Consider the following 17010-nt stretch of genomic DNA (forward strand, 5'->3'; position numbering starts at 1 on the left):
AAAAAAACAATATGTTGATGAATTATTATTCTGAAAAAGAAAACTTTTCAATAACTCAATAAATTACCTACCATAATGTGGTATTCTTCATGTTCTTTGATGGGTTCTGAAGTTATACCTAAAACAACATTTCAAAGATTAAGTAAACATCAATCTATTTATGGAGTAGACATTTTGCAGATAAAATATTGATAGAGAATAAGAATTCAACTTGAGATATGTGTAGAATATTGAATATGCAATTCTTATCTTACTTCTTACTTATATTATAAATGCGAAAGTTTAGATGGATGGATGGATGTTTATTACCTAAATGGCTGAACGGATCTCAATGTAATTTGCCATAGATGTAGAGGATAGTCTAGAAGAACAGATAGGCTACTCACTTTTTTTTTTATTTTCACGCAGACAGCTAGTAGTTGAACAAAGAACACTTACTTTTAATAGATGTCATGGCAAGTTTTTCAGTTCGTTCTTTTGTACCAACCCAAAGTTGGTCCTGTTCAGGTTTGAATGTTAGCCTCACTTTACCCCCATGTTTATTTAACATACCACTGAGTGGGATAGGAGGCAATGGTTCCTGTAAAATGAATATTAGAACATGTTGCTTTTGATTTTTAACACAAAAATTTGTTAGGTAATTTTTGCTATTGTATGTTATTACCTTAACTCCTTTTATTCCAGGCATAACATCTGGTGGAATGCCTTTATCAAGGACTTTTCTATGATTCTTCTGCATACAAAGTGGTTCCTTACTTGACTGACTACTTGATTTCTCATCTACATCCTGAAATGTTACTGAAACATTATAGTTGATGCAATAGTTGTTTACAATGGGAATCTGCTTTGTAATCTATGTGTCTCAACTATTATCCTAAAAAAACATGAAATTAATTAATACTGGTTATAACATCACCCTTAATCATCAATTTTTTTGTTGTTGTAATAGTATAAAGATGAAAGACATTCCCTTTATATCATAGATTTTTAAAGGAAAAATTACTAAGACTTGATGTAAAGAAATATGCAATTGTTTACTTACCTTTGGTGCACTCTTCACAGCCAAAATATCATCCATTTTAGAGCCGACCAGCATCACTTTCCCACCTTTGACTACTCCAGCTTTCCTGAGTGTCATGGTATCCCGGGCCATGCCTTTGATTATTAGTTTCTGTGCTGATTGCGGCACTCCGCATATTCTCTCCAAGTGAGCCTTTAGCTCTAACACAGTCGCATCGTAAGCAAATGTTATGTCGTGTTTGACTTTATTAAAAACTATTGTAAATTCGACTTGTTCAGGAATTTCACAAACAGAATCTTCAATCGATTCCGAGCTGCAGGCCGCGCTCTCTGCGGGGGCTTCCGCGGGGTCTTTATCATTATCTGCAATTTGTTTGTCTAAAGCAGTCTTAGTATTTCCATTTGATATTAAGTTTGGATCGCAATTTTCTGTTGTGTCACCTTTTCCTGAAGCTAAAAATGAATCGTGAGTTAGCATAATTCTAGAACAAAAGACCTAGGTATACCACAAAGATGTCAAAAAGGGTGCGCTAACAAAGATTTTCGACGATTAATATGACAACTCACCTATATAATCCATATTTTCATTCGATAATTTTTTTCTATGTAATAAATAAGTAAAGACCAATATAAAATGCCGTTGTTTTGAAAAAAATATTAAAAATACAGTGGCTGACGTGAAGCAACAAATTTTTTGTCAATCCTCAATCGTCACCGGTAGCCGGTGCGTTCGGAAATGTATATATTATTGAACGAATCTTTCGACAAATAACACATTTTCTGAATAAAACTTTAAGCAATGCTGTTTTTGTATTATTTTTATTAAATAGCGTGGAAAACGAAAAAAATACTAGACCTTACTCAATTTTTGTTACCTTCATTGCTGATATTATCACCACGTTTGATTAGTCCCGTTTCCAAGGTAACAAGTGAAAAACAATAATTATTTTTGATTATTTCCATATGGTTTCTATTTTATTGCATCGAAAAAATACACGTGTTAAATATATTACTTGTGATCATGAGTTTTAACGTAGATGATCCGCTTGCTGGGATTTTAAGTGATGGGAGTGATGATAGTTTTTTTGATGACGATATACTAGGTAAAAAGAAACCAGTTAAAAAGAACATCACTGCAGTAGAAAAAAAAAGTGCTTTATTTGATTTAGATGACACTACCAAGCCTAAACATAGTGACATCGTACCAAAGAAAAAGACTGAAGTTTCTGAGAATGTCAAGGTTTCTACGAAAACAGAGTTTTCTGAGAAAAATAAACCCGACAACCAGCAGCTAAAGCCTTCAACTTCATTTAAATTGTCAGCTAACACTGAATTAAAGAGAAGCGATTTGTCCATTTCGAAAGACTTGTATGAAGTTAAAGATACAAAAAAATCTCCCGTTAAATCTAAAATTGGGACAAGTAATGAGAAAATTGATATTTTAGATGATATCCTTGGATCGACAAAAACTAACACAGAACAAACAGACAAACGAAAGGGATCACAATCTATATTAGATGATATTTTAGGGAAGCCTTCAAAAGAACCTAGTCAAGTCACAAAACCTGCGTCTTTAAAAACCCAACAATATAACTTAGATAACATTTTAAGTAAAAATGATTCCAAGGAAACATTATCTTCAAAGAAACAAAGCAAACAACCTTTACCAGTATCTTCAAATGAAAACGTCCAAAAGAAAACAAAAGCAAGTGAAGATTGGCTGGGTTTATTTCAGGAGGAAAATGAGGAAACGGAAATGGATAATCCTGATATGCCTTCATGGTTAGGTGGTAGCAGTAATGTAAAGAAGACAACAATGGAAAAACGCAATAAAACGGAACCCAAAAAAGATGTGGACAAAGAGCCTGATGTAAATAAGCCTGCAACAAACCAGAATAAGGAATCGATTGGGCTAAAAGAACCGTCAGATTCCGATACATTAAATGTTAATGGTAATTTAGAAAAAACTGCGATCACATTTCCTAACATAGAGGTGCAAAATGAGAATGACGTCGCGTCGCAGAGCGCAGCGGTGTTTTTGCAGCAGCAGGAGGCACAGTTAATGGTGGCGCTGCAATTGAAAGCACAAGATGAAAAACTTGCCGCAATGCAACGTAAGTTAATATTGTTTTAACTAAAAACAGCGCGTAGTTAGAGATATGGTAAAAGTTTCGTATTAGTGAGCACATTGGGAGTAAAATGAGGCAAGGGACTCGACCTTTGATGTTGATGAGATAGACTGCAATGCGAATAATACGCCTTTAAGGTTGCTGTTGAGCAGCTTAGATTTTGGACGCTGTCTTTCGTCGTTTATTTTGATGTCACGAAATATTTTTATTTTGTGTATTTAAATAGAAATATTAAAGTTAAGCAGAAGGAGGCACAGCGAGTGCACCGCGAGGCCGCCGCGGCGCAACACACGCAGCTGGATGCCATGCTGCAGAAACAAGCCGACCATAGACTACAGATGCAAGCTATTATAAATGCACACCAAGATCGAATTGCACAACGAATAAAGGTTAGTATTAATAATGTGAATTGGGGGTAGATCACTCGGTCAAGGCTACCTGGAAGTTCTCAAAAATGTATAGAAGTTTTTTAGAACATTCAAGTCCTTTATGTTCTTACTAAGAGACGGCTGATAGACTGCTTTATCGTTGTAGGCCCTTTTAGACTCCAATGAAACAGAACAAGATGGCGATATGATCGGTGACGGTTATGAAAATGTTTCAAAGGAAAATAGTGAAAGTCCACGCAGCAAAGAAAAGAAACAATTATTGCAACTAATACAGTCACTACAAGATAATCACGACAAAGAAGTAGACTTAATGGAAACGTCTTACAGGTAAAACATGTATTTTTATGAACGTACATTTAACACCGAAGTTATTACAGTATGCACATTTTTTCACCTGTGCGCTGAATTATTTTGACAGGCGCTTAATTTTATTTGCCTAGGAAACAGCTGGCTTTTTTAGAATTCTCACTTAGTCAAACGGAAGAAAGGATGAAAGAAGAAAGTGAGAAAGTGGTGAACTTTTACACGGAGAAGATAAACTGGCTGGAGGAGCATCACGGACTGTATAAGAAGTGGACAGAAGAGAACATGGCATCAATTATTGGACGACATAATGATGAAAAAGAGATGTTGAGGCAACAGCACATTGAGAATGTGAAAGTACTGCAAGAACATCACACTGCTTTGATGGAGAATATTAAGTAAGATTCTAATCTATCCTTTTATTCGGAGGATTTTGTTTTTGTGGTTGGTCAAAAATTAAAATCTTCAGTTATCATACTTTATACTAACATTTTAAATGCGCAAGTTTAGATGGATGGATGTTTGTTAGAGTTTGTAGCCAAAACGACTGAACGAATTTCGATTAAATTTGGTATAGATGTAGATAATAGGCTGGAAGAACAGATAGGCTACACACTTTTGTTTTTTTTTTTAATTCCGCACGGACGGAGTTGCTAGAAACGGCTAGTAGTTTGTAAGTACAAAGTTGTGGAATCAATGGAAATAAAAATTTTGTTTTTTTGAGTTTCCACTGCTTGAAGACCTACACTATTTAACTGGTTTATTTATATTATTTAAATCTTTCTTCTGTATAGAAACGCTGTAAAACAGGAACAAGTTTTAATGCGAGACTCGGCGGGATTCTCAACTGATATACAAGAACTGTTGGCAGATTTTAGAGATAATAAAATAAAATGTGACCAGTTAGTTGACAAAGTGTCAACGTTAACTGACAAAACACAAACTGAGGTAGAAAGAAGTCTTCAAGTTAGAGAAACACAAATAAATGGTAGAGTCCGTCACTAAATAATGTTTATTTTTACTAATTTAGTCGCTGTTTTAATCCTGCTAGTCCTCGATTTTAGATATGATACAACAATTGAAGAAGGAGAGAGAATACTTTGAGAAGGAGAAGAGTGAAACCAAAGATATGATCCATACGCTGGAAGTGAGGATAAAGCAAATGACTGCGGTAACATTCGATTTTATTCAAAAACAGAAAAGCTAACCAAATAAATATAGTACAATGTGTTTGAAATAAGAATGTGGCCAAACCGTCTAATTCCGAAGTTATAGACACAGACAAATAAAACGAGGCTAAAACTTGGTTAAAAACATTAGTTTTTTGATATGATATCTGAATTAGTTGCGTAAATAATTTTTGTTGAAAACTGTAGACTTGCATATTCTTAGTTGAAACATATTGTAAATTAAGTTGTAAGCCTAGATATATTCTAAAAATTACAGACGATCGAAGAAGATACAGCAATATTGAAACAGAAGAAAATGGAATTTGAATTCGAAAAAGCTACTTTTAGTAAACAAACAGAATTTGCTAAAAACGTACTGAAGAAACAGGACGAAGAAGTAAAGGTAGATTTAATTATTTTATGAAATTAAAATGTTGTAAAAAAATCTGATGTTCTGTCATGTATTTAAATATTTGATATTCTATAGATGTTAAAGGAGGAAATTCAAAAAGAACACAATGATAAAATTTCGAGAATAGAAGAAGAAAAATCAAAACTACTTAAAGACAGTTCTCTTGTAGCGAAAGAAAAAGCAACTGTACAGAGTTTAAGAATGGAGTTAGAGGTAATAGAGTGTTTACATTTACTAAAAATGAAGGTATAAAGTATTCTATTGTTAACTTTTAATACTAATTCTAGAAGACAAAGGCCGAGCTTGAAGCGCAGATGGAAAAAATGTCTGAGGAGAGGTGCAAACTTGCGAGAGAAAAGCAAGACTTACATATGGAGGAGCAACGAATACTGGCAAAGTAAGTCTACTTTATAGAGAATATTTTAAAAAGGCTACCATAAAGTTGCAGGTATTTTAAGGAAACTGGATGTAAATGCCCTTTATTAGTATACTTATAAAAACGGTTTTTAGGGGTAAGGATTTCGATGTACTCTCGAAAGCAGCGTTAGAGAAACAATCACAGGCCGAGAAAAAGTATTCGGAAGCCGAAAAGCAACAGAGAATCTTTGAAGAAAGGATGCACAAACTGCAAGAACATTTAGTATCTCTAAATTCAAGAGAAAAGCAGATAGCTAAAGAAAAGATCGCATTATCCCGTGAAAGGATAAATCTTCACAACGATTGGAAGCAAATGGAGGGTAGACAGCAATGTTCTCTATGTCGTTCTATTCCGAGAACACCGCAATATAACTTCGATGCAGCGTTTTCTAGAAGTTACGATGCGCCCGCGTCTAGAGATTACGGAGAAGCGAATATGAGCCATGCGTTTAGCGCAATAGAGCAGGAAATGGCTCATCTCATGGGAAGGTCGTTCGCTTTGAAACATGACAGTGTAATTGAACAAAGGCCGGATGTAAGGGAGCATGTTGATAGTCATACAGATACTGTGCCATCTGAGGCTGGAGCTTTTAAGGTAAACTTTAGTATATAATTTTTAATGGATAAATCTAGTTTGCAGATACTGCAAATAAAAACTGTAGGTTAATGTAAAATACTAATTATTTTTTTCCAGGATTACATGGATCCAAAGTTTATGATGTTACGTCTAGACGTACAGAAGGTGATACACAATTTAGGTGGCAAAGGTACAACGAATAATTAAATTTGTAAGGATTTTGTAAAATAAAAGACTGAATTTTAAAAGTATTATACTCATTCATTTAATTCACATTCGACGTTTGTTAGGATTAATATTGACCGCAGTCGCGTCGACGTAACGGAAATGCTAAATTGTGAATACATGCTAACTTACTTCATAAATATTTCGACGTAAAAAATATTACACAATCTCTTTTATATTAATAAAATTATTTAAAAGGTACTATAACATACGCATCTAGATTTCGTTCATTATACCTTGACATGTGATGTAAAAAAGAAAATAAAAATGTTCTATGGACGTCAAATGTTTTGACAATGACATCGGCTGTCAAAATTAATTTGCCACTATAGATTAAAAAATAAAATGGTTTACCTATTTTTGTGGGACTCTAAATTCTAAATGTAATTAAATGTTTTTTGATTTACGCAATATATCAAGGTATAATGAACAGATAACATTATGAGATATTCAACATAACTTTTGAATATACGATATAATGGCTTCATATAAATTATTATTATCATTTACAATATATTAAAATAGCAATCTTATCTAAAGGACCCCCAGGCATACGCTCCCAGTCTTTTATTAAAATTGCTTTAAGTAGCTATAAAAGTTTATGGACGGCCTGGCCTTATAATACATTTATTTATATTTTTAATTTGTTCAGATCTTGTATATATTTCATATTCCATGACAGATTGATATTGCACAGTTTAAAAAGTCTATGTAATTTTTTTAATATAAATAGGGGGCAACATACATATTTTGTTTAAGTTTAAAAACTCATATGGTCAAAATGCCCATAAAAATATTTTATGAAAGAAAATAGGGCTTTAGCAATTGCTATTACTATGAAAAAATTTAGTACACAATTTCATCTGCCAATTACTATACAATCTCTTTAACAGCCAAATATTTTTAAACATATAAAATTTGAGATAATGAGGAACAGAATTAATATTTATTGTGTCTATACAAACAATATACTTAAAACAATATTTACATTTGGTTCTATTGTAAATGTTTTTATCTATCTGTTGCCTTTATTCTGGTTAGGCACTTAGTAATTATATACTTTATTATATATTATTTTATTGAATACAATGCTGGATTCTATTTACATTTAAAAATGACGAATTAACCAAATTTGTAACTATTAAATTGGAATAAATTGAATTCAATTATACAGAATTAAAAAAAAAATCAAATATAGTAACCCGCGAAACTGATAGTTTATTTTTTAAATTTATCACAGTAATATTAGGTCTATAGATTATAAAACGTCTAATTCAAATATAGATAATAAAAGTTGGGATTTAATATTTATATTGTTATGATTTTTCTTCTGGTTTCTGATATTTCACTTCTAGTAATTGTGGGTAGTTCTCGACGATGGAAAGCAGAATACCGTCGATGTAGGCTCTCAGTTGGACGTTCACGTCTTGTTGTTCCTTTAAAGCTTTTTGTAACTGAAATTAAAGAAGTATTGATTAGGATTTTTATTTTAAGATTTCAACTTTTTATACTATAGATAGTCTTTGCCTGCTTTGACAGTTTAGGGAAGTCACGTGACAGTCAAAACTAAAAGCGGGAAAATCCAAACTTTACTAAATATTTTTTTTATTATTAAATTGTTTTATTTTATTACTTTAACACACATATATATCTTTTCATTCTATTCGTTTTAATTGTTAAATAGGACTTATTAGTAATCAAACAAAACAACTAACCTTAAAAGTTATAAATGGTGAAAGTGAAAATGTATGAAAAAGATTTATGCTGTAGTGCATTTCGCATATGTGATTTAGCAAGCAAGCGATAAAGTGTGAAAAAGGTACAAAATAGCATTTGCGATACGAATTCGAAGATATCAAAATAGCATGCAATAGAAGAGCTATGTACAAAGACATGCACAGTTAGTTGTTTGTATGCGTACCTTTTCCAACTCTATGCCGAGTTCAGTTTGCGTGCTACCAACGGGCTGAAACGCATATATAAATATATCATTATGTTGCGAATGTTTTACATCGAGGCATTGTCAAGCGAAGCGGCATGACTTGTTATTTTCGAGCAGTTGAGAGATGGGAAGGTATATTTTCATTCACAAATGAATTTTTCCCCAATATGTAAAACGACAATAAAATTAAAGCAGAATTAATGGAAATAATGTTTCATTAGTTTTGTAAATGACACTAAAAATCAATTTTCTTTTGTCATTTGTTTGCTTTAGTTTTACGACTTAAATAACTACCAAGTAGTAGTGAAAATTATGTTTTTAGAACTGAAAATATAAAATAAGCATCATAGATGTGGTATGAATGGATATAAAAAAATCCGTGACATTGTGAATTACGAGTCTTTGTTTGGATATGTGATTGTTAAACAAAAACCCGCATCACAATAGGAAACACATTGTTTCAAACATTGTCATCATTAGTTCAAATTATAACAAAAAACGGAGTCACAAATTTACCATCATTCAATGGCATAAATAATAACACTAAACAGAAAACTTATAAAAAATCAATCTGTCAACATTTAGAGGACCAAATTAAATTAGTAATTTTGACAATCATACAAAGACAATTCATAGTCATCCTTCTCCTCATCCTACTCCCGTAGGGTCGGCGCAAAAGGTTTTTGTCCTCCACATAACTGTATCATACGTCATCACTCCGTTTTTGATCATGTCACCTTTCACGCAATCCATCTCTTTCTATGTCTACCTCTACCGGTGTACCCTTCCACACTCATAACTAAGTTCTCCGTGTAAACATACATACAAAGACAATTAAATAACCTAATTATGTATGTATTTATAGCAACCTATACTCAAATTTCATCTAGTAAAAATAAATTAACGACTTTTTATGATTTTTTTATGAAAAAACTAGCTTTCGCCCGCAAGTCCGTCCGCGTGGAATTAAAAAAGAAACAAAACAAAAGTAAGTAGCTCATGCGTTCTTCCAGCCTATCATCTACATCTATACGTTAAATTTCATAAAGATCTGTTAAGTATAAATAGCTACAAATTTTAACAAACATCCATCCATTCAAACTTCGCATTTATATGAGTAAGATTAGCAGTAATTCGCAACAATAACGAAGATGACAGTTATAAGAGAATAACTTCCATTCAAAGACCTTCAATGGCTTGTCTGTGACGACTGTGTGATTGTATGGTGTGTGTGGTTACCTCGTGGTCTGACATCTGCGAGAGCTCGTGCGCGAGCGAGTGCTCCAGCAGCGGCGAGCTGGCGTGCAGCAGGCTGCGGCCCGCCTCCACGCCGCGCGTCAGCAGCTGCGCCTGCAGCTCCTCCTGCGCCTCGCATAGCGCTGCAACCGATATATTACCTTACTGTTTTTATTTTGGCGGTTTTCAGTCAATGAAAGAAATAATTATTATTAATACAATAAAAATAATTATTATTAAAATAATTAAAAAGATATGCTTAGTGCTAACGAATCAAAAATGTAAAAGCCTCTTTTTTTCATAGGCAGTGACGATAATGATGAAATTAATTAACATTTGGGTCCAAGTATTATTTTAATTACTTTATTTGACAAGATTACACAGGCATAAATATTCTATCGCCATGTGAATAATAGGTTTGATCATGTTTTCCACTGCTATAAGGATTTTTAGATCGGTTAAATGTAAACCAACGGAATTGTAAAACTGAGCAATGCTTTGTTTTTTTGGCCGTAACTTACATCTGTTCTGGTTGCGTAATAACACAAGCTCCTCCCTGAGTTCATCCAGCCTGGGATCAGGGTCTGGTGGCGGGGGCGCGGTGTCGCGGGCGTCCAGGTCCCTCTGCGCGGCGGCGAGCTGTGCCCGCAGCGCAGCGCACGCCGCCCGCTCGCGCCGCTCCGCCTCACGTGCGGACGCCAACGCCGCTGTTAACTCCCCAACCGCCTCTTGGGCTTCACGCTGTGCTCTTGTTGCTATCTCGCTGTTAGCTCGCAGAGTTTCTGCTACTCCACGTAGACGGCCCACCTGTATTATTGAAACTTGTAGCTCAGACTGATCTCAATTAAAATGAACCGGTCAATGGTACGAAAGGCCATTGAACGTAATGGCTTTTATTAAGTAAACCATTATGTATTGGGCTTTTGGTTTATGTTTATACTGACTAATAAAAAGGTGCGTTTAATGGTTAAATAAAGGTGCGATTTTAATTATGAGAAACATTGTAATGCGGGTCTCATTTATGAATTGGAATGCCATGTAACGGCTGTGAGAACTTTTTAACCAGCTATGCATTAATATCGGAATCGATTACTTACGTAATTTATTTAACGGGTTTATTGCATTGGAAAGTAGATTATTTAATGAAACAAAAAAAGAAAGAATGACTTCAGGTGCAGACGAAAGTTCATTATATGAACGCTCACTAATAATTGTGACCTGGTTATTTAAGCTTAATGTATCGCTTCTACATCCGTGATTATTACATGTTCAATGTTTTACTTAAAATATGAACGGTAGGAAGATAAACTTATAACAACGTTTATGTTATGCGCTCTGTTATTCCAAGAAGACAGATAAGTTTAAAACATGTTTCAGCAATGGAAACTGCAGTAAGATCTTATCCATGTTACCTCTTGCTTGAGATCGGATGCCTCATTCTCGGCGGCCGCGAGTCGGTCAGCTAATGCCGCGAGTTGCGCGTCTCTATCCCTCTCTACTCGAGCGATAGCTTCTCTATGACGTCTCTGTTCTTCTGCTATACGCTCCTCGCAGCGACTCTCCATCTGGTAAACAAGGATATGTTTCAAATGGTATATTATGTTTGGGGATACGAGGGTTAAGGGAACCCAAGTTCGCTTTTATAATCAATGAATTTATTGGATGAAGTTTGTTACACGTAAGCACACGTTGTCGGCTTCAAACATAATCTATAGTTCTACTATAAAATACTGGCTGGAATAGTATTTTTTAGTTATGCATTAGTCTGTATTCTATGATTAACCCACTGTTGTGAATATTAAATTAATAGGAGAGAAATTAGCATTTTTTTTTAAACGAAGGTTGCGAACAAGGTCTAACAATAGTCAACAGAAAACAAAGCTATAATTTAGCTTTGAAGCCGTCTAGCCTTGGCTTTGTTGTTATCAAACTTAATGACCGGAAACAGGGGTTGCATGCAAAGCCCCCTCGTTGCTACGCCACGATACTAACACATAACTTCACTGCGTGCTTTATTTTAAAGCTTTTAAAAAACTACACTACTAAAAAATGTATGGTTTTTGTCCTTATTTAATAAATGACTTCAATTATTAAATAACACTAATATAAGCTTAAGAAGGTTGTGATAAAGATTAGGAGTAAATCATATTAGCTTTTTTTTTAGTTTTGTATACAATTTTTTTAACATAAATGTGCAATAACTTAGAATAAGTATCGTTTAGCTTTCACCATCATACATAAATCGTTCAATGATTTAAGTTACTAAATACTAAATGAACGGAAAACGATTGATTACAATCGCGCAGTTAACTTCGATTCCGGTAAGATATGAATTTGTTTTCTGTTTGCTTCCGAAGTGTTTTCGATTGGAAATCATTCATCATATTGAATGAAGAACTGAATAATTAACATTTCATAACAATTGTTTAGCTGTACAGGACCAGTATAAAGCAAAATTTTAGGAATACAAGTGTTTTTTGATAAATTAAACACTGAATCGTGTCTAATATTAAGTTCGGTTTTAAGATAATATAGTTTTCGGTTATTTTACAACGATTTAAATTAAATAATAGCATTTTCCCCGTGCAGTGTATTTATCATTCAGTGAGTGTCTCAAGCGCGACCGGCTGTCAGACTGTCGCTGGTCATTCACTCCGTTCAATCGACACCGCGATCGGTCACACGACGTGCACTTCTGTATCGACAATATCGGATCATTCAGCGTGGGAAATTTTATACAATTAACAACGACCTCCCATAGGTTATACAGCGAAATTTATAATTACTCAGTCTTTAGGTAACTTCTAAACAGCATTGAGATTTTTTTGTAGCACGTAGCTGTTATCGAAGTCCTAGAAATATCTAATTAGAATCAATTATGATAGATAAGATATGATTTGCATTTAATTACTCAGCCTTGTAACATCTAAATTAAATAAATCGATAACGATTATTTTCTTTTAGCCTGTGCGACGTGATTTAGTTTATTTGTTTACTTTATCCTTTTATTTCATCAAATACTGTAGTAGAATATTGATTATTTTTAGTATTGATTCAAACCTGCGTTGTACAAGCAATGTAGAGAACGGCATCAAACAACTATAACAAGCCTGTTTATTGCCCTATTTAAACTACTGGAGGTTAGATCGTTTGCTCTACGCCCGCAGTCTAAAGTTGGAATGAGGTCATTGCGAATTGCTGTTTACATTTAAAACCTATACTAATAAAAGACAGAAGACAAAAACTGAACGTTCTATTGCCAATATTAATTTTTTTTCCAGAATTTCTGACAACTTGCATTAAAATCTGTCCTTTACTAAATCCCCTTGTATCATAATATGAGAAATATTTAAAGGTATTGTTGACTTTAAGTTTAATGTCATTCATTCATCAGATTGTCTGTGTGATGGTCGGTATTTCGGTATTCACTCCGTTCAATGTGTATTGTACATACCTCTCTGAACTGTTCCTCCAGCATATGTACCCTGGCCTGCAGCACGGCTTTGTCCGCCTTGACGCGCGCGTAGCGGTCGTCGGCAGTGCTCTGCGTGTCGGCCAGCGACGTCACTTGCTGCTGCAGCAGTTGTACCTACGGACAGACAGACAAATTAATATATTAAGGGTCCACACGTAGTAATTAATTCGACAATTTAATTGAATATCTCTGTTTTAAATCGAACAAGACGTTTTGTCTAGAGGTTAAGTAAGACTTGATCGTTGTAAACACCTGTGCAACAGAAAGGCTTATCGTTAAAAACCAAGGTTATTTACTAGTGTACCTTCTTGACTATAATGACAGTTTTAAACAACTACATTATTTTTTTTTGTATTATCGTTGAAACTCTGAAACTACGAATTACTCTATAAAATTCTACAACAAAAAAGGTAGATAGCTATTATTTAGCATGCAATATCCATTAACGCTTATAATTAGTAATGAAAAGAACTTTATCGACGATAAATATGATAATTAAGTTGTAATTTCCTCTTATATTATAATTAGTTAACCCTTATCTCTATGTTAAATGGATCACAGGCACGCTACATAGTTATGCCTTTGGCATGTAGATGAAAGTGCATACACCAGCCACAGACCGGTCCCCACAGCTGATAAAACTTGTCCGAGAACTAAACAAAAAACTATAAACAATTTTCTTGCTAGACAGCGACTCGACTGGAAGCAAGCTAATGCCTTTTTTGCTCAAATTATAAATGTATTAAATCAACCTTCCGGCTGAATCTAATCTGAATTTTGTTCTATCTACATTAAGAACTTATGCAACGACTGTAATGACCGGATGGCTTCGTAAGGGGATAACTTGCGAAAAAGTCAGGTTATATTGTAGATAATTTTAAAAGCATCAATTATTGTAATGAACTATGTGTTTTCGACACGCTTGTCCACAGAATTTCTAAGTAAATAAAGACGGATACTGACTATATAGACGAAGGAAGACAAGACAGAAGTAACGGGAAATTGAAAGAATTGTACCTAATTTTTGTTACACAATCACCATAGCGATATTTTTTATTCAATTAATAACCAAGACAAATTCTTGTCAGAGTTATAAATATGTGTTAAAATTACGATGTATCCCCTCATGTTCACCGATAGAAATAACCAGTATGATTGTGTCGTTTGTGATTCAGACTTATTTCCACCACGTCCTTGACTTGTTCTGTCGTTCGGCGAAAATGAAGCAGAATCTGTTCTTACCGCTATTCACAATTATTGCTCATCGTATCATAGCAAATATAAACTAATGTTTGATCACAGCAAATAGTTTTTAATTGCTTATTTGGATTAGATATTTATCATTGTTTAAGAGATTGCTTCTATAAAATCCGGTCCACGGAAGACGGATTTAATATTTTCAGTATTTGTATAACTAGAATATCTTTGATATCTTTAGAATTTGTTAAGACACTATTTGTAAGTCTTTTACACTTTTTCTGAGCCTGTCAAGGAAAACTTATAGTTTTTCCAATATGCTTTAAATATGATTAATTTTATCGTAAGTAATCTTTAAGAGTTAAGAATCAAATAATTTATTATCGTTGTTCGATTGCAAATACTAGAAACCACACTTAGTACAATGAGCCATAAATAGATTTAATTAACTAAGGACAAGTACTGAACTATTGGATGAAGCTGCCATAGTAATGCTTAATTAAACAAGGAATGTGACATTACTTTTTATGGACCGTTTCATGGTAACCAATTATTAATATTTTAAAGAAAAATACAGTAAGAATAACAGCAATGGAAACTCAGGTCAACTTTGTATGATATTTTTATATCTCAAGAGACGACACCAAATAAGCAAGGAAGCGAGATATCCAATTACTCTTAAACAAACACTCGATTGTCTTCAATGTCAACAGAAATGTATAATTAAACAGACTGAAAGGAATTGAATGCGACATTGTCTTTTTAATAGAATTTAAAATGGAGAGAGTAGGCAGTTTTGATAGGAGAAAGACCCGTACTCAACGTAATTTTCTGTGTCCGTAAAAGAGATAAAGTCAACGTTTTTGCATTTTAATTTCAAGCAGATGTTTATAACCAAGTGGACTATAGCTCGTTTGCTAATTTTTTTGTAAATTTTTGTAACTCTACAAGAAAATAATCATCTAGTTGGCGCCAATATACATTGAGAACATTTCTAAAAATGTCTCGGCATGTAAGACGCGTCATACGAGTACCAAGATAATGTATACTTCGTGTACAGTACGTGTAACACATGACAAATAACGAAAACAGGAAGCGAAGACATACGGGATACAACTGATTTTAAACGTGACTCATGTTTGTTAAAGGTCTAATTGTCTTCAACTGTTAAAATAATTATAGGAACACCGAAGTTTAACAGTAAACGCAGGTTTACTAGTAACAAGTACTTAACCTATTGTAGTTAATTTTTGTTTCTGTAATAAATGGGTTGCCAAATGTCCCATATTTAATTTTATTTATCAACTCTTTGAAAATCCTGCAAATAGAAAAGTTTTAACTCTTCTTCGTTGTTGATTACATTTTGTAACAAATCTTATCACATATGATTTCGCCAAGTCTCAAATACGTGTTATTGTTGTAAATTAAAAAATGATGTCGTGCTAGTGTTAAGTTTCAGTATAATTGTTAACATCTTGTAATCGCGGCTTTAGAATCGATCGTTAAATTGATGTAAAACTTAAAACTCAGTCTACAATTGGATTAAATGCGGTAAATCTTGTAATTACTACTAAAGGTGAAAATGTCAAGTTGGTCACTTTAGGGTTTCCACGCAAATGTGACTGAAAAAATTGTTTATAATTCTCGAAAGATGCAAGTATTTTTTTGTTATTGTTTTAAAGGGAACAATCGAATTTCATTTAAAATGTGTGTTCCGAATGTTTGGCATGGACAATGAAGGGAATCAGTTTACTCGCCAACATCTGAATCATTTTCTGGGAACGATTCGAGCATTTATACGTACAATATCATATGTGTTTCATAGGTATTGATAATTTTAGCCGACTTTATAATGAATGAATGAAACTCTAAATATACGTTGTTCAATCATGTTTTATATGAAGAGTAAATTGGTATAGATGGAAGCAAACGAGTAACGGATCGATGACTTCAATACAATGTTTTGCTCAATAAAAACATCGATCTCTAAACGCGTACGAAAGTCATTTGAAAACCAAAGACAATATGCGGAATGAATAAATTAATTTAGGAGAAATCTTGAAATGCGAAATTTGGCTTGTAAATGTGAATGAGAGAGTACGTTGTTATTTTAACAAGATCTAGATAAATTGTACACGGACCGTTCATGAAGTTTGCGTTAAATACACATAGATATATGTTTTCGTAGAAGTGGCAAACCTACGGATTGATTTTTAGGTTAGATTTAAATGAATTATTTTGTAGCTTATAATCATACTTCCTACTAATATTATAAATGCGATAGTTTAGAGGATAGATGTTTGTTAGAGTTTGTAGCCTAAACGGCTGAACGGATTTTGATGAAATTTGGTAAAGATGGAGAGGATAGTCCCGATAAACATATATGCTACTCACTTTTTTTTTATTCTACGCGTACGGAGCCACAGGCGAAAGCTAGTCGCTTAATATAAAAACAACGTTGAAGCTTTCTTATTCGCGTCAGAGTTTTATTTGCTTTATTATGTTTTGTTCTATATTAT

At 33.7% G+C, this 17010-nt stretch overlaps 3 protein-coding genes across 6 annotated transcripts in view; 1 reads left to right on the plus strand and 2 right to left on the minus strand.

The window, feature by feature from the left end:
• LOC106109762 (ubiquitin domain-containing protein UBFD1-like) overlaps positions 1 to 1744 on the minus strand; it is a 2652-nt gene extending 908 nt beyond the window's left edge. Inside the window, exons 1-5 of the mRNA XM_013291363.1 lie at positions 1588 to 1744; positions 1043 to 1473; positions 665 to 787; positions 439 to 580; positions 72 to 118 (exon numbers count right to left, since the gene is read on the minus strand). Coding sequence (XP_013146817.1) covers positions 72 to 118; positions 439 to 580; positions 665 to 787; positions 1043 to 1473; positions 1588 to 1600 — 756 coding nt within the window. The 5' untranslated portion in view covers positions 1601 to 1744. The remainder of the gene's footprint in view (positions 1 to 71; positions 119 to 438; positions 581 to 664; positions 788 to 1042; positions 1474 to 1587) is intronic.
• A 149-nt stretch (positions 1745 to 1893) lies between these two features.
• Positions 1894 to 7829, plus strand: LOC106109760 (fas-binding factor 1 homolog). The gene is made up of 11 exons (XM_013291360.1): positions 1894 to 3134; positions 3387 to 3538; positions 3684 to 3865; positions 3979 to 4239; positions 4636 to 4829; positions 4906 to 5012; positions 5288 to 5413; positions 5498 to 5635; positions 5710 to 5819; positions 5933 to 6434; positions 6534 to 7829. The coding sequence occupies exons 1-11, from the start codon at positions 2042 to 2044 to the stop codon at positions 6621 to 6623; spliced, it is 2955 nt and encodes a 984-aa protein (XP_013146814.1). The 5' UTR covers positions 1894 to 2041; the 3' UTR covers positions 6624 to 7829.
• A 55-nt stretch (positions 7830 to 7884) lies between these two features.
• LOC106109763 (rab11 family-interacting protein 4A) overlaps positions 7885 to 17010 on the minus strand; it is a 64578-nt gene continuing 55452 nt past the window's right edge. For 3 of the 4 annotated variants that reach the window (XM_013291367.1, XM_013291366.1, XM_013291364.1), the window contains 6 exons: positions 13274 to 13408; positions 11232 to 11384; positions 10341 to 10626; positions 9823 to 9962; positions 8563 to 8607; positions 7885 to 8095 (listed from right to left, as the gene is read on the minus strand). In XM_013291367.1, coding sequence (XP_013146821.1) covers positions 7958 to 8095; positions 8563 to 8607; positions 9823 to 9962; positions 10341 to 10626; positions 11232 to 11384; positions 13274 to 13408 — 897 coding nt within the window. In that variant the 3' untranslated portion in view covers positions 7885 to 7957. The remainder of the gene's footprint in view (positions 8096 to 8562; positions 8608 to 9822; positions 9963 to 10340; positions 10627 to 11231; positions 11385 to 13273; positions 13409 to 17010) is intronic. The other variant, XM_013291365.1, reaches the window with a different exon arrangement.

The sequence above is a fragment of the Papilio polytes genome, unplaced genomic scaffold, assembly GCF_000836215.1.
Source record: "Papilio polytes unplaced genomic scaffold, Ppol_1.0 DF821067.1, whole genome shotgun sequence".
In the NCBI taxonomy this organism is placed as follows: domain Eukaryota; kingdom Metazoa; phylum Arthropoda; class Insecta; order Lepidoptera; family Papilionidae; genus Papilio; species Papilio polytes.